Here is a 24,736-nt window from a genome sequence, read left to right as displayed (position 1 = left end):
CCATATTAACCATGTCATGATGTCCGTTTGTAGGAAGCTGCAGAACAAGGTGCATGTGATTGAGCCCTACACAGGGGCACATTCAAATTCCCTGGCTGCCAGAAGATCCACATTTCCAAGAAGTGGGGCTTTACCAAGTTTAATGCAGACAAACTTGAAGACATATTTGCTGAAAGGGAGCTCATCCCACATGGCTGTGAAGTCAAATACATCCCAGTATTTATGGCCCTCTGGAAAAATGGTGAGCTCTGCACTCATAACAAACTCTGCACTGCTCCCTATTTATTCATGTGCAACCATAACTTCTACTTCCTGTCAAAATAACCAAAAAAACCAAAAAACTTTACTCCTTAATGGTCCAGATTTTTTATTTCTTCCTGATTCAGTTTTGGTAGGTTGTATATTTCTAGAAATGTATTTATGTATTCCAGGTTTTGTACTTTGCTGGCAAAGAATTGTTCATGATAATCTCTTATGATTATATCTATTTCTAAAAAGTTAGTTATAATGTCTCCACTTTCACTTCTAATTTTATTCGAGTTTTCTCCTTTTTTCCTAGTCTAGCTCAACTTTTTGAAGAACCAGCTCTCATTCTCATTGATGCTTTCCATTGTTTCTGTATCTCTATTTCAATTATTTCTGCTCTGACATTTATTATTTCCTTCTTTCTTCTAACTTTGGGCTTAATATATTCTTGCTTTTCAAGTTACTTGACGTGTAAAGTTAGTTTTTTTTTAAGAGCTAATTTTTTAAATATATGCATTAATTGCTATAAACCTTCCTCTCTAAACTGACCACTTTATCATTATATAATGATCCTTGTCTTTTGTTGCTGTTTTTTACTTGAAGTTTATTTTGTACAGCTATCCCTGCTATACTCTTCTTTTGCACTCTTCATACATATATTTTCCATTGTGTTTGCTTGAAATGTCATCTTCCATCTTTTTACTTTGAGCCTATGTTTGCCTTTGTAGCTGAGATATGTCACCTGTGGGCAGCATATAGATGGATTTTTTTTTCTTTTACTCAGACATTCTGTGCTTTGTAGTTAGAGAGTTTAATACATTTACAATTTGCACAATCATTAATATGTACTACAACTGTTACTACTACTATCTTATCTTATGTCTTCTGTTCATTTTTTGGTTCCCTTTTTTTCTTTTTCTTGCTCTATCTTTGTAAGCTGATTGGTTTTCCATGGCAATTTACTCAGTTTCACCTATTTTTTTTAAGTTTTGCATCCAGTCTAGATATTTGCTCTGTGGTTACCATTAAGTTTACAAATCATTTTTATAGATAAAATAGTTTTATATTTTTTCTGCTGAGAGCAATTTATGTTTACTTGTTTATACAGGTCTCATCCTGTTTTATTCCCCTTTTATATTTTAATGTCACAAGTTATCTTTTGTTTTTGTTGTTGTTGTTGTAGTTTGTTTGTTTTAGATTGAGTAGAGTTGGCTCACAATGTTACATTAGTTTCAGGTATATAACATAGTGATTCAGCATCTCTGTATGTTATGCTATGCTAACCACAAGTGCATCTATCATTTATCACCAAACAATGTTATCATTGACTATGATAGTATATGATTGACTATATTCCTTATGCTGTGCCTTTCATTCCCATGATTTATTTATTCCATTCCTGGAAACCTGTATCTCCCAATCCACATTTCTCATTTTTCCCATTCCCCACATCCCTTCCCTCTGAGATTCCTTTTAAATTACTGTTTTGTTTTTTTTTTTCCTCTGACTCTCTTTAAAATTCTTTGTCTTTAGCTTTTGACAGTTGTAATATGTTTAATCTTAGAGGCATTTTTGCTTTGAGGTAATAGGGTATTTTATTAGCTCCTTGGACTGCATGTTCAGTTCATCCCACAAATTGGGAAGTTCTCAACTATTGTTTCTGTAAACAAACTCTCTGCACTCTTCTCCCTTTCTTCTTTTCCTGGAATATCCATGATTTTTATGTTCTCTTTTTCTAATGGAGTCTGATAGCTCTTGTCAAATTACTTCAGTTAGAAAGAATCTTAGTTTTGTCTCCTTTTTCACCTGAATCCCTTCTACATTTGGATCTTCTAGCTCACTCATTCTCTCTTCCATCTGCTCTGCTCTATTTCCAATGCTTTCTATGGCATTTTTCATTTTATTTATTGAGTTTTTCAGCTCTAGAGTTTCAATCTCTTTGGAAAAGTATTCCTTCTGTTTATTAATTTTATTCCTGAGGTCATCATAGTGTCTTCCTGATTTTTCATGTAGCTGGTGGAACTTTTTCATAATAGCCATTTTGAATTTATCATTTAGATTGCAATACTCTATAACTTTGAGTTCAGTTGCTGGAAAACTCATTTTTTTTGTGTGATATATTACCATGGATTCTTGTGGTCTTTGGTAAAAAGTTCATCTGTTTTTCCATTTAAAATAGCCAATGTCTTTATTATTTAGGCAAGGCTTTGTTTACTTTGATTAAAGGCACAGGAAAGGAATTGTGAGCCTTCCACAAGGTGCTACACAGTATTTATTTCTCCTCTTGGAGATGATGTACTACTGAAGTTGGGAAAATATTATTGTTGTTGTTGTTGTTATTGTTATTATCGTTATTGTTATTATTATTTAAAGTTGGTAGGGAAAGAAAAAGAGAGAGAGAGAGATAGAATAACACACTCTTTTGTACATCTGAAGCTAGTGTAACACTGTATGTTAATTTTTCTTATTTTTAAAAATTAAGTTAAAAAATCTGGCAGAAAAGTAAAGGGGAGTTTGTGGCACGGTGTGGGAAGGTGTACAACTAACACCCCACTTGTGGGATTCCTGATTAGTGGTGTGGGTCCCAGAAGTCCAAGTTCCAGAATTTCAGGGCAAATAGCAAGAGACATTACCCTTCAGATTTCTTTTCCTATTTCCCTTTCCTCAGACACTGCAGTCTCTCTTCAAAGAAAGAGCAACATGTCCCTCCAACTGCAGGTGGCTGGGCAGAGTCTTGCTCACAGCCTTTACCCTCCATTTGCTTTGCCAGAAAGATCTTGCTGTCCCACTGCTGGAACTGGCACCACTTTTTCTGTCACTACCACTTCTGCCTCCAACTTTGCTACCACTCTTCTTGCTCCACAGCATCCTCTATCCTCTGCCGTCCAGTCCACCCAGGATCAGGTGCACAAATCTTTCAGGGATCCCAATACACTGCTCAAAGATTTGTTTTGTTTTGTTTTGTTTTGGTTATAGATGCTGATTATTTGTTAATCAAAGGGGAGAAAAAAGGGAAGAGACATGCCATCATAATACTGAGATCACTTCCCCCTTCAAAAAATTTGTATCCATTATAGCCAAACTTAGATAATAACAAGTAAATCTGAAGTGAACTTTGTGTTATACAAATTTGCATGTAAACATGCTTTCATTTTCTCTTTGATATATACATAAGAGTGGGATGGCTTAATCATAGTTGTGTGGTGGGGGTCCCACAACACAAGACAGAGAGAATGGCAAAAGAGAACAACCAAGAGAGATGGACACAGGATTATAAAGGGAAGCATTACCCTCAAGGCAGTGAATGTTGTAAGGAAGACATGGTGCAGATGGACTAAGAATAGAGTCTTTTTGCCTTGGACACAGGAAAAAAAAATAAAAAGCTGCAGTTTAAAAGAGCACAGACTAGCATATAAAAGAAACAAAACTAGAACACTGACAAATGGCAGAGTAGCTGTGATAATGCTCTGTGGGTCACAGAGATTAAAGGATGACAAGTTTATGTTTTCTTTCCACCTTAAAGGCACAGACCAGGCATGGTCTACTGGCTATATCCTGCCTCAGCAAGCCACAGGTCCACAAACTCATACCAGTCCCAGTCATGCTAGAGCACACACAAAAAAGCACATGCTTAAAAGGGAGGGCAGAGGGGCTTTGGGAATGTTTTTGTCAGAGGCACCTACTACTTCAGTGGGTGCTGAGTCCACAAGCCAACACCAGACCTGGTCACACTATGGCATGCAGAAAAATATTTTTTTCTTTTTTCCCTTTCTTTTCTTTTTCTTTCTTTTCCTATCTTTTTTGTCCCTTTTCCTATCTTTTTTCTTTCTATTCCCTCTTTTTTCCAAGATTTATTGATTTATTTTACAGAGAGTATGCAGCAGAGAGAGGCGAGAGAGAGAGTCTGATGCCAACTCTGCATTGAGAGAGTAGCCTGAAAAGAGCTGATCTCAGAGCCCTGACTTCATAACCCAAGCCAAAAACAAAAGTCCAATGCTCATCTAACTGCTTTACCCAGGTCCTCCTCTTTTATCTTTTTAATTTTTTCTTATAAAATCAATGGTTTTAAGGAGCAGCTAGCATATAAAACAACCCAAGAACCAACAAATGGCTGGGGGAGATGCTAGGGGATGGACTGATGGACACAGCCTATGCACCCCCTCCACCTTGAAATCACAGACTAGTCCAGGTGCACTAATTGGCTTGTTCCCTCAGTGAGCACAGGGCTCATAGCCTACACCAGCCCCAGCTGTCCCACCAAGGTGGCCACACAGTGATATACCCTGGGACACATCTGATTAGCATTCACTACACCCAGGGCTTTACAGCAAGGTAATGCAAGTGCAAAGCACTGCAGATCACTTCAGACCCACACAATAGCTTGATAGGGCACCCCCCATTGCAGTGCTCTAGAACTTGTCAACTCATTGAAGGAGGCATTCCCAATGTACAGTGGTCTGGAAACTCTCAGTTGATGTCTGCTTAAGATCCAGCCAAACTGCCTGGTTGATTTCTGCATGCAGTACCCTGGAAACCCCTATCCCAGTCTTACATCAGTTTCAGCCACTCCACTGTTACTCCCACTACATGAAGTCTCTTGGAACACACATGACTTAATCACTTGGGCTCCACTAGAACAACGATGACCATGGCATCCCTTGTGCTGAGCACCTTGGGACCCCTGGTTTGAATGCAATTCAGCTTCATCTTTCCTGTCAGGACATGTTTTTCACAGGTAGCTCAGGGTCCACATCAACCCATGCTTATGGTAGTTTTAGCTGCCCTTCCAGGGAGCCCTTGCATAGCCTGCCCCAAGACATCTTGGACTGAACCCCACCTAAGCCCCAGCCACCCCTTCAGGGAATCCTATGTGTGGAGAGTCCTGGAACATCCACTCATAAGCACTTCACTTTCAGCTTTTCTGTCAAGATATCCTCTGTACATAGAGCCCTGAGTCCCCCAGCTTGCATCCCAGCCATCCTGCCAGGGCACCCTATGCACAGAGAGCTCATTCACCTCCCAAACCGCATACCACCTCAACTCCAGTGACCCAACCAGGGTGCACCCTGCATAGAGCACCCATGGCTTGCACCCACTTCAGTTTTGTATGTCCTGCCAGGGGGTCTTCAAAACATAGAACACTGAGATATACCATTGTGTCCTAGATAGATTTAGATTTCTTGTGTCCTAGATAGATTTAGATTTCCTGATATGACATTCACTGAATGGAAATCCCCAGGACACCCAGGCCACACCATCCATAGCTCCAGCCAGCTAGTAAATGGCACCAAGCACACAGCATATAAATAGGGGAAGACAATACACAAGACCACTCCTTTTTTTTTAATAAAAAATCTTTTATTATATTATGTTAGTCACCGTACAGTACATCCCAAGTTTTTGATGTAAAGTTCTATGATTCATTACTTGGGACAAGACTACTCCTTTAAGTTTGGAGAAGTAGTTTTTCCCATAAAAATCTTACAGACAGTCAAACAAGATGAGGAGACATAAGACTATGCTCAAAAAGAAAGAGGACAGAAGAGACAATCATAGCAGAAGGGAGGGAAAACTGAATAGAAGAAATCAGAGGGAGACAAATTATGAGACACTCTTAACCAAAGGAAACAAAGTGAAGTTGCTGGAGGGGAGGTGGGTGGGAGGATGGGGTCACTGGGTGATGGGCATTAAGGAGAACATGTGATGTGATGAGCACTGGGTGTTATATGCAATTGATTAATTACTGAACTCTACATCTGAACATAATGATGTGCTGTATGTTGGCTGATTGAATTTAAAGGAAAAAAATGAACAAGACAAATCCTCAGAAAAATAATTAAATGAAATGGAGATAAGCAATATGCCTGATAAAGAATTTAAAGTAATGATGGTCAAGATGCTTACTGAGTTGGAGAGAAGTGATAGTTTCAATAAAGAAATAGCAAATATAAAAAAAGGAATAAATCAAACTTGAAAAATACAATAAATAAAATAAAAAATACACTAGAGGAGGGGTTCCTGGGTGACTCAGTTGGTTAAAGGTCCAAATCTTTGTTTCAGCTTAGGTCATGATATCAGGATCATGAGCTCAAGGCCCAGTGTCAGGCTCCATGCTCAGTGGGCAGTCTGTTAAAGATCCTCTCCTTCTTTTTCTCCCTCTATATGTCCTCCCGTCTCCTTCACTCTCTCTAGCTCTCTAAAAGAAATAAATAAAAATTTTAAGAAATACAGTAGAGGGAATCAGCAGTAAATTGTTGAAAATATAACAATGTATCAGTGATCTGGGAGACAGGGTAATTCGAAAACACAGAAGCTGGACTGCAAAAAGATAATAGTTCTTATATATAATATTTTAAATATATATATATATATGCACACACACAGACACACACACATATATATATGTAAACACACACACAGACACATATATGTGTGTATATATAAGTATATACATACATATATATATATATATATATACACATATTTTTTTCTCTTTTTACTTTTAAACGAGGGTAAGTTATGACCATATAATGTCACTACCTGACTTTTCAGCAGAAATTATGCAAGCCAGAAAGAAGTGGTATGACGTATCCAAAATGCTGAAAGGAAAATAACCATATGTGACAATATTCTACCTGGCAAGGCTATCATTTAGGATTGAAAGTGAGATAATTTCTTTCTTTTCTTTAAATTTGTTTATGTCATGTTAGTCACCGTACAGTACATCATTAGTGTTTGATGTAGTGTTCCATGATTCATTGTGTATAACACACAGTGCACAATGCAATATGTGCCCTCCTTAATATCCATCGCCAGGCTAACCCGATTCCCAACCCCACTCCCCTCTGAAATTCTGTTTGTTTCCCAGAGTCCATAGTCCCTTGAGGTAGTTTCTGAGGAAACAAAAGATAAAAGAGTTTATCACCACTAAACCAGCCCTACAAGAAATATTATAGAGATTTCATTAAGTGAAAAATAAATGGTCATAATTGGACGTGAGAAAATTGTCAATAAAATATATATATATATATATATATGAAACGTGTAAGAGGGAGAAAAAAGAAGTAAGTTTTTAAAATGTGTTTGAACTTAAGCTACAATCAAATTGATACTAACTGGTATATAGTTAGGATATTATATAAGAACCTTATATAAAAACCCAGAAAGTAGATTCACAGAAAAGAAAGAGAAAGAAAGCCAAACATAACACTACAGAAACTCACCAAGAAAGAAACAGAGAACTACAAAAGAAAAAAAAAAATAAAGACAGAAAGAAAGAAAAAAAAAAGAAAGGAAACCAAGCAAGCAAGCAAGAAAAGAAAAGCAAAATGGCAATAAGTACAAACTTATCAATAATTATTTTAAATGTAAATAGCCTAAAAGTTCCAATTAAAACAGTTAAAAATGCAATACCCATATATGTGATACCTCCAAATGAGTCAGCTCACCCCTAAAGACATAGACTGAAAATGAAAGCATGGAAAATAGTTACCATAGAAATGGAAGTGAATAAAAGCCAGAGTAGCAATACCTATATTAGCCAAAATGACCTTGAAACATACATGCTTCTAAAACTGAAGCAATGAGAAATAGAAAATCTGAACAGACTGATTAGTAGCAATGAAATTGAATTGGTATTCGAAAAACTGGTAATAATAGGCCAGTAATACCCTAATGCCAAAACCAAAGATACCATTAAAAAAATAAAAGAAACAGAAAACCAAAGACTAATAATCTTGATGAACATATGGGCAAGAAGCCTTAAGAAAATATTAGCAAGCCTCATTCAAGACTAGATTTAAGAATAACTCAGCACATTGAAGACAGATTTATTCTGGATATGTGACAATGGTTTGATATTCACACATCAACCAATATGATACACCACATCAACAAAACCAAGGATAAAAACCATATGATAATCTCACAGATGCATAAAAAGAATTTGACAAACTTCAGCATTCACCTATGAGAAAAGCCCTCAGAAAAGTGGGTGTAAAGGGAACATACCTCAACATAGTAAAGTCAATATGAGACAAAAGCAGACCTAACATACTCAATGGTGAAAAACTGAATTTTCCTCTAAGATCAAGAACAAGACAAGGATATTCACCCATGCTACTTTTATTCTACAAAGCACTGGAGGTCCCAGCCACAGTAATGATATAAGACAAAGAAAAAAGAGGCACCCATATTGGTAAGGAAGTAGTTAAAAGTCACTATTTGCAGGTGACATGATAATACACATAAAAAAATAAAAAAGACTCCTCCAAAAATCATGGAAATAAACAAATTCAGGAAATTTGTAGGATACAGGATACAAAATGAATACCCAGAAATCAGTATTGCTTCTATACACTAATAATAAAGTAGGAGAAAGAGAAATTAAGAAAGTAGTTCTATTTAAAATTTCACAGTAAATCAAAAACAAAAATAAAAACAAAAACGAACAAACAAAAAAACTAGGGGAACAAACTTAACTGAATAGGCAAAAGACCAGTACTCTAAAACAATAAAACATTGATAAAATAAATTGAAGACAACACAAACAAATGGAAAGATATTTCATTCTCATGGGGTGAAATACTATTGTTAAAATGTCCATATTACCCAAAGCAAGCCACGAATATACAGTCTCTTGCATAAATGATGTTAGAAAAACTCAACAGCTACATGCAAAATAATGAAACTGGACCACTTCCTTACACTACACACAAAAATAAACTTAAAATAGATTAAAGATCTAAATGTGAGACCTGAAACCATGAAAATCCTAGAAGAGAGTAGAAGCAGTAAATTATTTGGCATTGACTATAGCAACGTATTTGCATCTATGTCTCCTAAGGCAAGGGAAACAAAAGCAAAAGCAAACTTTGGGAAGCACACCAAAATAAAAACACTTTGCACAGTGAAGAACATCATTAATAAAACAAAAAATCAAACTACTGAGTTGTAGAAGATGTTTGTAAATGATGTATTCAAGAAAGGGTTAATATCCAAACTATATAAAAAACTCATTGATGCAACAACAACAAAATAATAATTAATAATAATAATAATAATATGATGATGATGATGAACAATGTGGTTAAAGAACGGGCAGAAGAACTGGATTGATATTTTTCCAAAGACAACATACAGATAAGCTACAGACACATGAAAAGATTCTCAACCTCACTAATCATCAAGAAATGCATATCAAACCCACAGTGAGAGGTGCAACTGGGTGGGAGTCAGTTAAGCATTGCCTTTGGCTCAGATCATGATCCTGGGGTCCAGAGATGGAGCCCTTCACTGGGCTCCCTGCTCAACGTGCTCTCTCTCAAATAAATAAATATTTTTAATAAACCGCAATGGGATATCATCCTATACCTGTCAAAATGGCTAAAATAAAAAAGACAAGAAATAGCAAGTTGTTGGCAAAATTGTGTAATAAAAGGAACATTTGGACACTGTTGGTGGGAATGCAAATGGTATAGTCACTGTGTCAAACAAAATGGAGTTTCCTTGAGAAGTTAAAACTAGAAATACCATATAATCCAGTCATTGCACTACTGGCTATTTACAGAAAGAAAACAAAAACGCTAGTTCAAAAACATATATGCACCCCTATGCTTATTGCAGCATTATTCACAATAGCCAGGATATGGAAGAAACCCAAGTTGCCATTGAGAAATGTATAGATACATAAGATGTGATATATTACACAGTCATTAAAAAAAGGGTGAGATTGTGTCATTTGAAGCAACATGGATGGACCTGGAAGGTATTACGCTAAGTGAAATGTCAGACACAGAAAGACAAATACCATTTGTGTTCACCCATATATGGAGTCGAAAAAGAATTTTAAAAGGAGAACTAGACCTGTAAATACAGTGACAAGCTGATGGTTGCCAGAGTGGAGGGGCAGGGGTGTGGATAAAATGGGTTAAGAGGAGTGGAAGATACAGGTGGCCAAGTAAGGAATGCATAAGTCATGAGAATAAAAGGCACAGCTTAAGGAATAAAAATAGAAGACTCTTAATTAAATTATTTTTTAACATTTTAAATGAATTATATCTTTGCTATGTTCTTCTGGGACTTCTAGTACAAATTTAAATATAAGTTGCAGAAATAAGCTTCTATGTTTTGTTACAGATATAATGGAAATAACTAACATTTGATCATTAAAATGATAGGTTAGAAGTGGAATTTGCATCAATTGCAATTATCATGTTTTATTTTACCTCATAATTTTAGGTCAGTGAATTACAGCCTTATAATTTTTAACTATTATACCAACTCTTGTCATATATAAAGCATACTTGGTAATATATTATTTTTTGTTGCAGCATTCAGTTCTTAAATTTTGTGAAATATTTGCCTCAATTTTAATGAGTACAGTTATATTTTGATAATATGTTTATACTATTCTTACTTGGTTTTGATTCCATGAGCCTATTAGCCTAATATAATGAAATAAAGAATCATTTGGAATTATTTTTCTCCCCTATTCTCTGAAGAATTTTCTCTGAGATTATAAGCCTTGTTTTTATCTCTTTATTCAATGCTTGGAGAAACACTTAAATAAACTAACCAGACATCACTATCTCCTTGTTGGAAATGTTAGCTTATTCAGTTTGTGTGTGTATGTGCATGTACAGGTTATAATAAATACTGTTGAAGAATTTCATACACTTCCTGTTTCTCTGCACGTCAGTTCATACAACCTCACCTTCACACAAAGACTTTTTCTTGCATGAGTGTTTCAACTCTTGAGCTCAGTTTAGTACTGAACCAGAGGTAACAAGAATATTATGTATGCTATACCCAGTACCCCAACAATGACTCTAGCAGGGTTTCATACATACACACCTGAACTCCCTTGCCCTTCTCATAAGATAACACTAAGTTGCAATGTTTTGTAGCTGCCTCAATAGCTCTTTGGTGAGAGGAGGCTGGGAAAATGGCTGGGTACAAGGAACTTAAGCTCACCTCATTCCATGGTGACAAACATATAACACCCACATCAGCATAGATTACCCAGAAAATGATCCAAAGACTGGAAGAAGAAACTCCACAACAGAGGTAGAGAAAAGGCCATATCAAAGAAGTTAGGAAGGGCAAAGATAATCTTTGGAAGTGAAACAGACCCTAATGAGCCTGGGAGGGAGGGAGCTGATGGTGGGGAGAAGTACAAAAAACAGATTTTTATACTGAGGGAGCCTCCAGAGGAAGATGATTCCCCCTAATATTTGGCTTTGAAAGTGAGATGGGCACACATTTCCTACGTTCTTATTCTTAAAACCCTATGACTTAGAACCTGGAATTTTATAAATCAGCAGGATCACCTGTCCAAGACCCCAGAAGGCATTAGGAAGTAGAGTCCCCATCCTAAAAGATGCAGCAGGACAAACAGGCTATGGAGATACAACAGAGAAGCAGCAGTTTGAAACACTCTAGGGGCAGATGGGAGGGAGAGTGATTTGTTCATTTCACAGCCTGTTTCAGAGAGGCAGGGATCATGGGAAAACTTCTGTAGGGACAAAGGAGGTGGCAGACACATGTCTATCCCCCGGATATCCAGATCTGGGACACAGAGAGATTCCCCAACAATATCAAAGGAGGGCCACACTAAAACACATAATATTCAAAATGGCAAAAAGTAGTGGAAAGAAAATAAATAAGTAAAAGCAGCAAGAAAAAACATGACAACTACATACAAGGGAACCCTCATAAAACTATCAGCACAGTTTTCAGCAGGAACTTCACAAGGCAGAAAGGAAGGGTATAATATATGGAAAGTGTGAAAGGGAAAAATTTGCAGCTAAGAATATTCTATCAGCAAGGCTGCCATTCAGAACAGAAAGAAAGACAAATAGTTTCTCAGACAAAATTCAAACGAATCCATGAACACTGAATCAGTCCCACAAGAAAGATTAAAGGGGCACTTTGAGTGGAAAGGAAAGACCACAAGTGAGATATGAAAAGTAAAACAAACAAACTAACTAACTAACAAACATCCCCATAAACTCAGTATAAATAAATATTTCTCTAAAAATCAATAAAAGAACTGATTATTCATAAAATACAAGGATGCAAAATATGACAGCACATGCCTTCAGCTGGGAAGGCAGAGGAGTAAACAGTGGGTTCAAATTTAGGTGATCGTGGAAGGAGACGAGATGCCCTTCAACAGATGACTGGATTAAGAAGATGTGGTCCATATATACAATGGAATATTATTCAGCCATCAAAAAGAATGATTTCTCAACATTTGCTGCAACATGAATGGGACTGGAGGACATAATGCTAAGCGAAATAAGTATAGCAGAGAAAGACATATGGTTTCACTCATTAATGGAACATAAGAAATAGGAATATCGGTAGGAGAAGAAAGGGAAGAAGAAAGGGGGGGTAAACAGAACGGGGAATAAACCATGAGAGACTATGGACTTCTCCAGAATTGATCCTGTATTAGATCTTCTCCAGAATAGATCCTGTATTAGACCATCCACAACTCTGAATATGTACAACAAGAATGAGATTGTATAATACATTTTTTTTCTGAACACAACAATATAGAACTAGAAACAACGAAAAGAAAAAAAATTCTAGAAAAACTACAAATAAATGGAGTTTAAATATTATGCTACTAAACAATGAATGGACCAACCAAAAAATTGAAGAAGAAATCAAGTTACATAGGAACAAATGAAAATGTAAAGAGAATGGTACAAAATCTTTGGGATCTGACGAAAGCTGTTTTAAGAGGGAAGTTAATAGAAATAAAGGCTTATCTCAAGAAACAAGAAAAATCTCAAAAAAAAAAGCCATGTAAACTTGCAAGTAATTAACCTACAAAAGAAGAATAAATCAAACAAATCCAGCGAGAAGAAACAAAATAATCAAAATTAGAGCAGAAATAAATGACATAGAATTTAAAAAAAAATAGAAATAGAACAAAATAAACAACAATAGAACAGATCAAAGAAATGAGGAGCTAAACAAAAACAAAAAGAAAACAGGAGCTGCTTCTTTCAGAAGATCAATAAAATTGAGAAGCCTTTAGCCAGATTCATTAAAAAAAAGAATTCAAATAAACACAATTACAAATGAATGAGGAGAAATAACAACCAACATCACAGGAAAACAAAAGATTATAAGAGAATATTATGAAAAAAAATGCCCAACAATTGGACAACCAGGAACAATAGGCACATTCTTTGAAACATGTAAACTATCAAAACTGAGGCAGGAAGTAATAGAAAATTTGAACAGACCAATGTAATGAATGAAAAAACTTCCAACAAGGAAAGTCCGGGACCAGGGAACATCGCAATTGAATTCTACTGAACATTTAAGGAGTTAATACCTATTCTTCTTAAACTATTCCAGAAAAATACAAGAAGAAGGGAAATTATCAAATTAATTCTGTCAGTTTTACCTGTTACTGAAAACTGACAAAGACACCACCGCCACGACCAAAAAAAAAAAAAAAAAAAAAAAAAAAAAAAAAAGCCAATATGTCTCATGAGCATAGATGCAAAATTCTCAACAAAATACTAACAAAGTGAATCCAACAATATATTTTTAAAAATCACTCACCACGATGAAGTGGGATTCATTTCTGGGTTATAAGAGTGATTGGATATCAGGAAATCAATCAAAATGATTCATCACGTTAATAATAATAAAAAAAGGATAAGAACAATATGATCCTTTCAATAGGTGCAGAAAAAAGCATTTGACAAAGTTCAGCATCCATTAACATTAAAAACCTTCAATGAGCGACTCCTGGGTGGCTCAGTCATTAAGCATCCGCCTTAGTTGGGCTCAGGGCATGATCCCAGAGTCCTGGGATCAAGCCCCACTTTGGGCTCCTCCACTGGGAGCCTTCTTCTTCCTCTCCCACCAGCCCTGCTTGTGTTCGCTCTCACGCTGGCTGTCTCTCTCTGTCAAATAAATAAATAAAATCTTTTAAAAAAAGGAAACCCTCAATGAAGTAAATTTAGAGGGAAAACACCTCAATATAATAAAAACCGTATAGGATAAACCCCCATAGCTAACATCATACTCAAAGTCGAAAAACTAAGAACTTTTCTCCTATGATCAAGAAGACACGGATGTCTACCCTAATCCCTTTTATTCAACCCAGTACTTGATGTTCTAGCCACAAGAATCAGAAAGAAAAAGAAAATGGAAGTATATTTGCAGATGACATGATAGTATATATAGAAACCCCAAAAGACTCCATGAAAAACTACTCTAATTAATAAATGAATTCAGACAATCACAAGACACAAAATCAACATGAAGAAATCTGTTGCATTCTTATGCATTAATAATGAAGTAGCAGAAAATGAAATTCAGAAAATTATCCAATTTAAAACTGCAGCCCAAAAAATAAGATATCTAAGACTAAACTTAACCGATGAGACTTGTAATCTGAAAATTATAAAACAGGGATGAATGAAGTTCAAGAAGATGCAAAGAAATGAAAGACATACCATGCTCATGGATAGGAAGAACCAATATTCTTACAATATTTCTACTTCCCAAGTGATCTACAGGTTAAATGTAATCTCTATCAAAATACCAACAACATTTTTCACAGAAGTAAAACAATCCTAAAATTTGTATGGAATCACAGAAGACTTCAAATACCCAAGGTAATCTTGAAAAAGGAAAATGGAACTGTAGTCATTAAAATCCCAGACTTTGAGTTATACTACAGAGGAGTAGTAATAAAAACAGTATGATACTGGCATAAAAATAGACACTTAGATCAATGGAACAGAATTGAAAACCAAGAAATAAACCCATAATTCCATGAACAGTTAATCTTGGAGAAAGAAGGAATGAATATACAATGGAAAAAATATACAGTGGATCTCTTTCAGAAATGGTACTGGCAAAACTGGACAGCTACATGGGAAAGAATGAAACTGCACCACTTTATTTCACCATACACAAAAATAAACTAAAAATGGATTCAAGACCTAAGTGCAAGACCTGAAAGCATAAATAACCTAGAAGAGAACAAAGGCAGTAATTTTTCTGCCATCTGTCATAGGAACATTTTTTCTAGATATATCTCCTGAGGCCAGGGAAACAAAAGGAAAAAAAAAAAAACCTCTTGGGACTACATCAAAATAAAAAGCTTCTGCACAGTGAAAGAAACAATCTACAAAACTAAAAGGCAGCCTACTGAATGAGAGAAGATATTTGGCAGATAACATATCTGATAAAGGGGTAGTATCCAAAATGTAGAAAGAACTGATATAATTCAACACCCAAAAAACAAACAAACCAATGAAAATGAGCAGAAGCCTTAGGCAGACATTTCTCCAAAGAATACGATGGCTAATGGACACAAGATAAGATGCTCAACATCACTGATCATCAAGAAAATGCAAATTAAAACAATGAGAAATCACCTCACACCTGTCAGAATGGATAAAATCAACAGGACAAGAAAGTGCAAGTTTTAGTAAGGATGTGAAGAAAAAGGAACCAACATTCATGCATTTTGGGAGGAACGCGAAGTGAAGCAGCCACTATAGAAAACAGTAGGAGTTTCCTCAAAAAGTTAAAAAAAATAGAGGTACCCTATTATCCAGTAATCACACTACTGTGTATTTACTTAGATAGATGATAGCTAGCTAGCTAGCTAGATAATAGATATAGATAGATGACAGATATAGATAGATGATGATAGGTAGATGATAGATGATGATAGATGATGATAGATGATGATAGATAGATAGATAGATAGATATAGATAGATGGTAGATAGATAATAGATAAGAGCTCCACTTCAAAGGGATATATGCATCCCTCTGCTCATTGCGCCATTTTTATTTATAATAGCCAAATTATGGAAGCAGCCAAAGTGTCCATCAATACATGAATGAATAAAGATGTGGTATAGATATGCAATGGAATATTACCAGTCATAAAATAGAATGAAATCTTGTAATTTGCACCAACATGGATGGAGCAAAATAAGTCAGAGAAAGACAAACAAAATATGATTTCACTCATGTGTGGAACATAAGAAACAAAACAAATGAAAAAAAAAGAAGAGACAAAGTAAGAAACAGACACTTAGCTATAGAGAACAAAGGAAGGTGGGTGGGGAGATGTGTTAAACAGGTGATTGGTGTTAAAGAGGGCACTTCTGATGAGCACTGGGTGCTGTGTATAAGTGATGAATCACTAAATACTACACATGAAACTAACAAATCATTTTACCTAGACTAAGGAAAAGAAAAACAAAACCCAGACCAATCTCAAATAAAATAAGAAATGAAAGGAAAGACACAACTAGGGGTGCCTGCCTGGGTGGCTCAGTGTTTTAGCGTCTGCCTTTGGCCCAGGGTGTGATCCCAGGGTCCTGGGATCAAGTCCCACATCGGGCTTTCTGCTCCACTGGGAGCCTGTTTCTTCCTCCCCCACTCCCCCTGCTTGTGTTCCCTCTCTCACTGTCTCTCTCTCTCTCTCTCTCTCTGACAAATAAATAAATAAAATCTTAAACACATACACACACACACACACACACACACACACACACAACTAATGCCACATAATTACAAAGGATCATAAGAGAATACCATGAACAATTACACTCCAGCAAATTGAATAACCTAGAAAAAATGATAAATTCCTAGAATTATACAACCTACCAAGACTGAATGATAAATAAACTGAAGATATGATCAGACCAATAATGAGAGGAGTTTCAAATGGATATGGGTAATTTATCTTGAGAAATGTTCCAGGTAATATTGCAAAGCACTTATAATATTGTTCAATTAAATTTTAAATACATATTGACTGCTTAGTATTTGATCATCTTATTAGTTTGCTATACATATTAACCACTTAACAGTTTCCTCATTTATTTCCTGAATCAATTAATGTTTATATACAACTAAGAGTTCTCAGGCATTCTTATGGATATTGGAAATACAAGAATAAATAAATAAAATATGAAAATCCCTTTTCCAGTGTGATTTGTCTCATATGCCACTAAGTAAAACATACTTAGCCAGCAACAGAGATTCCAAAATAAATACTGCAGTCATAATAATAGTCCTTAAGAAGCATCATGTCCTCTAGGAAAGATAATTCATCACTCAATTTCAATACTGTGATACATGTTCAAATAATAGTGGACACCAGTTGATGTTGAATTTGAATAATGTGAATTACTCACAGATGATGAAGTGTACCTTATTTTAGGATAACGGAGGGTAATGGAGGAAACTGTTGCCAGAGAGCCTGTACCCCTTCTGGTCAGCAAGCTTGTGCATTACTATAAAGCTGTTTTTTCTTCAGAGTTCATGCTCAAACACATACAAGCCTGAAATATATTTCCAGGTTATATTCATGGTAATAAAATAATAATAATATCAATGGTTATGTTTGAAAAAGCCAACCTATATCTTCTTCCACTAGACAGTAGTGCCTCAAGCAATATAGGTGGTTCCAGAAATGGCCTGGGAGTCGAAACAGGAATGCTAGAGTGCTGAGAACAGACAGACGCATTGAAAACATCACTACTAATATTGATTTATTTAGAGTCAGGATGTGTAGTCAAAGATATAGAGGATATGATAAATTCAATAGTTGGAAAAGAGATTTGTAGATTAAAAATGAGCTGGAAGTTATTGACAAGTTAAATGTAGATGATTCAAGAGCTTTATATCCTAGTTTCTATCTCCACTGCTGAGGCACACAGAAAGCATTCAAAGACAAATATCTTCATAAAGTGTGTATTTTAAAAAACATTTTCCATGCGACAGTGTTCTTATGAAGTCACCTGTTTCTTCCAAGAGCCAATTTAGCTATCATGAAATAAATACTTCATGTAACAAGAATGGATCTTCATTCATGTTCAAATGAGTACTGCCTTAAAACTATTTCCTTACTTACATTTAATTAAGATATTTGGACTGTTCATTCAACTGTAATCCCTCTGTTACCATGAAAATTTCTGGTCATTATTAGACTTTAAGAAAAATCCCATTGTGTAAAAGAATGAAACTGGACTACTTTCTTACACCACATACAAAAATAAATTCAAAATGGATGAAAGACATACATGTGAGACAGGAATCCATCAAAATGCTAGAGGAGAACACACTCAGCAACCTCTTTGACCTTGGCCATAGCTACTTCTCACTAGATACATCTCCAGAGGCAAGGGAAACAAAACCAAAAATGTATTATTGGGACTTCGTCAATATAAAAAGCTTCTACACAACAAAAGAAACAATGGACAAAACTAAAAGGCAACCTTCAGAGTGGGAGAACATATTTACAAATGACATATCTGATAAGGGGTTAGTGTCCAAAATCTATAAAGCATTTATCAAACTCAACACCACAAAACCAAATAATCCAGTTAAGAAATGGGCATAAGGGTCGCCTGGGTGGCTCAGTCATTAAGCATCTGCCTTCAGCTCAGGGTGTGGTCCCAGCGTTCTGGGATCGAGCCCCACATCAGACTCCTCTGCTGGAAGCCTTCTTCTTCCTCTCCCACTCCCCCTGCATGTGTTCCCTCTCTTACTGGCTGTCTCTATCCCTGTCAAATAAATTTAAAAAAAAATCTTAAAAAAAAAGAAATGGGCAGAAGTCATGAAGAGACATTTTCCCAAAGAAGACATATAGACGGCTAATAAAAACATGAAAAGAAGCTCAACATCACTCAACATCATGGAGATACAAATCAAAACCACAATGAGATACCACCTCACCCCAGTCAGAATGGCTAAAACTAACAACACGGGAATCAACAGATGTTGGTGAGGATGCAGAGAAAAGGGGAATCCTCTTTCACTGTTGGTGGGAATGCAAACTAGTCCAGTCACTCAGGAAATGGTATGGAGGTTCCTCAAAAAGTTAAAAATAGAACTATCCTATGTCTGGCAATTGTACTACTGGGTCTTTGCCCAAAGAATATAAAAATACTAAACACGGGGTACACGCCCCCATATTTATAGCAGCTCTATCTACACTAGACAATCTGTGGCAACAGCCCAACTGTCCACTGACTGATGAGGATAAAAAAAGATGTGCTATCTATATCTATCTATAGCTATGTCATAGATATCTATATCTACCTATATCACCTATGTATCAGCCATAAAAAAGAATGAAAGAATGAAATCTTTTTATTTGAAATGACATGGTCAGAGCTAGAGTGTATTATGCTAAGTAAAATAAGTCAGTCAGAGAAAGACAAATACCATATAATTTCACCCATATGTGTAATTTAAGAAACAAAACAAATGACCATGGGTGAAAAAAAGAGAGAGCCAAAAGATAAAACTCTTAATTGTAAAGAACAAATTGAGGTTGCTGCAGGGGAGGTGGGCAGGGGGTGGGTTAAAAAGCTGATGGGTATTAAGAAGGGCACTCATTGTGAGGAGCACTGGGTGCTATATGTAAGTGATAAATCACTAAATTCTACTCATGCCACTAATATTGTACTACATGTTAACTAACTTGAATTTAAATTAAAAAAATGAAAAAAAAATAAAAAACAGAACACTGACTACAAGCCAAGGAAGGGGGTGGCGAAAGGGCATGTAAATATGCCACAAAGTCATTTTTTAAATTATATTTGCTTTTTCTTGATGATGCAGTCATGTGGTGGCTAAGCATTTGATTGTTTTTTACAGAGATCTGAAGAAGCTGTTCCAACCATTTACATTAGTTTTTCAACGTTTACATTGAGAAACATAAACTGATTACTGTCTACTTTCTTAGCTTGTTGATGTCACCCCCTGATACAGTCATATTTGGGTTTCTTTGCCTGTTTGATGGTTAGAGTTGGTAGCTTTAATTTTTTGTAATGGCATATTTGTTGTTTTTTGTTTTTTTTTTTCCTTAAATTTTCTTCTTAATTTAATTGATGCTTATATCACCTATTTTTCAATCATTTTATTGTTTATCAATGTATTGAATAATCCATTTTCCTTAAACTTTATTGGTGCAAATACTGTGAAAAAGATTCTTCAAATACTGAGAGTAAAAGTTTTTTTAGATAGCTTTTTCTCTAAATTTTGAGTAGAAATTTAACATTATATTTGGGCATAAAACATTGTGCAGGTTTAGGCCATCTAAGGGGGCACCATTGATAAGTTATATATATTGTGATTTTTGTATTGGTTTTTATGTTATTTATTATTAAGTCAATTCTTAAAACAATAGTGTAATATGTGCTATTATTTTAATTTTAGATTTTAGAAGACTAACCAAATGTTAAATATTTGGACCAAATTCACACAGTAACACATGACCATGATACAACACAACACAACACAACACAACATTGTTTCAAAATCAAAACCAATTAAACAAGAGGGCACACTGACTTTCCAAATTGTTGTTGTTATTTTTTTACATATATATATATATATATATGATATTTAAGACTGTATCTTTACATATGTTTCTCTCTCATGTAAAATTTAAACATTTACATAATTATATCATGAAGAATGTTTTTGTTGGCAATCATGCAAGTCATTGAATTCTGTAAAAATATCATTTTTGAGGTCTTAAATTTATTAGCATACCTATGTATTTCCTGGAAGCACCTCTCAGGAATTCCTTGACTTTCTCATTTCGAAGGCTGTAGATGAAAGGGTTCAACATTGGTGTGACAAAGGTGTTCAGCACTGTGGCAAATCTGTTAATGCTTGCTGCACAGCCTTTCTTTGGATGAACATAGAGGAAGATGGAGCTCCCGTAATAAAGTGTAACCACTGTAATATGTGAAAAACAAGTAGAGAAGGCCTTCTGCCGCCCCTGCACAGAGGGCATTCCAAGGATAGTAATCACAATGTAGGTGTAAGACACTCCTGTCAGGAGCAAAGGAGCCCAAGAGCAACACAGCAGAGGAGACAAAGTCAGCCAGCTCAGCCAGAGCAATATCAGTACAGGCCAGCTGTAGCATGGGGGCTCTGTCACAGAAGAAATGATGGATTTATTAGGCCCACAAAAGATTAATGGGGCAGTTAAGATAGATGGCGCCAACATTAACAAAGATGCACCTAAATAGGATCCCAGAAGTAACATTATACATGTCTGCCTATTCATGATGATGGCATACCTCAGTGGGTTGCAGATGGCAACATATCGATCAAATGACATGACAGCCAGGATGAAGAATTCTGTGGATCCCAGAAGGAAGTAGAAGATAGATTGTGTGAGACATCCCACGAAGGATATTGCCTTGGTGTGGGAAAATGTGTTAGCTAACATCTTAGGCACCACTGTGGAGGTGATGGCAACTTCAAGGAAGGAAAGGTTGGCTACAAAGAAATACATGGGTGAATGCAGACGGTAGTCACCACACACCAAAAGGATGATCATGGTGTTGCCACTCAGAGATGTCATGTACATGAGCAGGAATGCAGAAAACAGAAGAATTTCTACTTCTTTCTCATTCTGAAACCCTAGAAGAATGAATTCAGTGACTCTGGTCTTGTTCCTATAATCCATAATGTCCCCAGTTTAACCTGGAATAACAGATAGTTCTTTTATAATTAATCCTTGCATCTCAACCCTGGATAAACCTTGTCAATATTCATAACTATTTTTTGCTGCTGTTGTCGCCAAGGATTGATTAATGCAGACAAATACACTTATTTTCAGTTTATAAATATCTACTGAGATAAACTCTACAAGATTTAGTGCTGAGGGTGACACTTACTTATTACAGCAAAATCAATTCCACATTAAGATTGTGGTAATTATGATTTGGGAAAGCACTTGAGACTCCTTTAAGTGTAGGGAACTGAACAATGGATCAAGTAACAGGAAACAGACTCTTGTCCAATCTCCCTCTGAAATAGATCCCTTGTTGTGTGTCACTAATCCATCACGGATGTAATGGTATTTTTTGAGATGCTAACAGAGTTTTAGTAAAATTTAATTCTACATAATTTTTTAAAAGGCACCTTTTGAGCTAAGTATATTATTTTACATATGGAATGAAATTATTCAAAAATCAGTGAACACAATTACATAACAGAAATATTTTCCAAAATGTTCATGACTCCTGGCTCACAGGCTCCAGCCTCCATATTACCAAATCAGTTTCTAACAATATGAAATCAGTGTAATGTAATCTTTGTAAGATATCAGGCTCCAGAGTGCATGAGATTATCACAGGTCTTACAAGCGTTAGGGAGAGGCTGAAATATAACTGAATTGATCACTATTTACTGTTTATCTTAGAATTCAGTCAGAGAGAGTATATGGTTAGCAAGCAGTTTAAAAATATTGAACTTCTGAATTTTGCCTGCTGAAAGAAGCAGCTCCTGCAATAGATTGCCGACTTCATACTAGAATTTGCAAGAATATACAAACAAATAAACAAACAGCAACATGGTGCAGAGAAGATAATTTTTACTTAGTCACTGAGCTGATTATCTGGGAGTATGTATATTGCTCCTTATATCTAGGTGATTCAGGACAAAAAGCACAGGTTAAGTGTCACAAGATATTTCATATCCCATATTACAAGACACATAGAAGTTCAATATTAAGAGATGCTTGAGAGCTAATTTTATTTTTTTATTTTTTATTTTATTTTTTTAAAGATTTTATTTATTTATTTGACAGAGATAGAGATAGCCAGCGAGAGACGGAACACAAGCAGGGGGAGTGGAGAGGAAAAAGCAGGCTCCTAGCGGAGGAGCCTGATGTGGGGCTCTATCCCATAATGCCGGGATCACGCCCTGAGCCGAAGGCAGATGCTTAACCGCTGTGCCACCCAGGCACCCCTTGAGAGCTAATTTTAAACGAATGTTTTATTATTTTTCTTTTCTAAACCTATGAGTGAGGCTTGGAGTGGTGAGCTAAAATTTGTCAGGGTCCATAGAGGTTCAGTGGTAGAAATGAGATAATATTCTGGGTGTTCTGACTTAGGTTTGCTGTTCTTTCTGGATAAAAATTTCAATTCCTTCTTTCATTCATTTCATTATTATACATTTAATGGACCAGGGACAGTAATGACTTTCTGACATATGCAATTAAAAATGAAAAGCTTAAATGCCATCATTTTGGATCCAAGTTGGTATTTTCTCTGTGATGCCTTAAAATGATCATTTAGAATTGTATCACATGAATTAAAAGTAATTATCAAGACATCACATTTTTAATATGTTCACATAATGTGAAGAACTTTAATCAGATTGTCTAATATTATGCCAAAGGAAAGAAAATGTGACACATTTGGAGAAGGAAAAGACGATTTTGGACTAAAGGGTATCACTGGGACATGTTCTTTCTGTAGCTAAATAAAAAGTGGTTTGGATTTGAGAAACAATGGGCACCTTGAGAGCACTATGAGAAAGACTGAAAGCTGAAGGAATGGCAGGAACTGAACCATCAAGTGAATACACTTCAAGGCCCATTTGGTTAACTGCAAAATTTTGCATAATTCTTCAGCTAAAAGAAAGAAAGGGGGGGAGAGAGGAAGAAATAGTAACGGGGAGGATGAGAAAAAAATAAATGAGTGAAAAAAAAAAACAGTTTTAAGAAAGTAATACAGTTGACCGGTGAACAAAGCAGGCATTAGAGGTGTAGATCCCTCTTGCAATTCATAATCTATTATAAGTTTTGACTACCCAAAAGCTTAACTCCTAGTGGACAAAAATTGACAGAAAGCCTTACTGATACCATAAACAGTGATTAACACATATCCTGCATGTTCTATGTATTATATACAGTATTCTTACAATAAATTGAGCTAGAGAGGAGAACATATCATTAAAAAAAATAAGACAAAATATTCAAGGGTTCACTGTATTGTGACATCTCTACTTACCTGCTGAGGTATGCCTCACACTTTGTATTAATGTTTACATTAATCTTTTTAGAATTGAACAAGGTGTCTCCCTTGTTAAGCTACATGGTTTGGATGAGATCCATAGTTGGAATCACTTCTATAAATCAGTTACTGTTGTTGTTGTTGTTGCTGTTTTGGTTGTTGGTTGCTTTTCCTGACAGTCTTAGAATTTTGGGAATGAAGGGGTGTAGAATATATTGATGACTATAGAATAGTTTATAACAGCTTAGTCTGGGAAGGATGGGTCTTCTCCCCTTGCCTTGTAGGACAGAAAATTAAGACTATGAAATTTCTAAGATCATATCCCTAAGTTAATTAATAAAAGTATACAGTGCAATTTACTGTTATTGAGTTAGGAAAAAAGTTGGTAATTTCAACATCATTATAATTAGCATAAATATTTGTAATTTTTGAATATTTATGTATTAGGAGTGTTGTTAAAAAATTTTCCGTATATTATCTCTCTCACCCTTTTAACAATAATATGAGCAATGTGATGTTATTGCTCATTTGTGGTATTTAGTTTATATAATTCATATAAGACAAACCATATAAGGTGTTAAAAGGTATTGAAATTTGAACTTATATATTATAAATTATTATTTCAATGTAAATTATTAAAATGTATTGAGTACTTAC

General features: G+C 35.6%; 1 protein-coding gene across 1 annotated transcript; it reads right to left on the bottom strand.

The window, feature by feature from the left end:
* Positions 1 to 66: 66 nt before the first annotated feature.
* On the bottom strand, positions 67 to 21,744 carry LOC103680363 (olfactory receptor 6M1-like). Its single transcript, XM_008709899.2, has 2 exons — positions 20,817 to 21,744; positions 67 to 278 (listed from the first exon to the last, which is right to left on the bottom strand). The coding sequence occupies exons 1-2, from the start codon at positions 21,742 to 21,744 to the stop codon at positions 67 to 69; spliced, it is 1,140 nt and encodes a 379-aa protein (XP_008708121.2).
* Positions 21,745 to 24,736: the final 2,992 nt, after the last annotated feature.

This window comes from Ursus maritimus, unplaced genomic scaffold (genome assembly GCF_017311325.1).
Source record: "Ursus maritimus isolate PB19 unplaced genomic scaffold, ASM1731132v1 scaffold_5, whole genome shotgun sequence".
Lineage (NCBI taxonomy): Eukaryota > Metazoa > Chordata > Mammalia > Carnivora > Ursidae > Ursus > Ursus maritimus.
This window is presented reverse-complemented; position numbering and strand designations above follow the sequence as displayed.

Excerpts from the sequence above, each read along its gene's own strand:
- LOC103680363 (XM_008709899.2), bottom strand. The coding sequence starts at position 21,744 with ATGGATTATAGGAACAAGACCAGAGTCACTGAATTCATTCTTCTAGGG. Across the intron at positions 279-20,816 it reads TGCTTCCAGGAAATACATAG|GGAGCAGTGCAGAGTTTGTT; the intron begins GTATGCTAATAA and ends ATGAATAAATAG.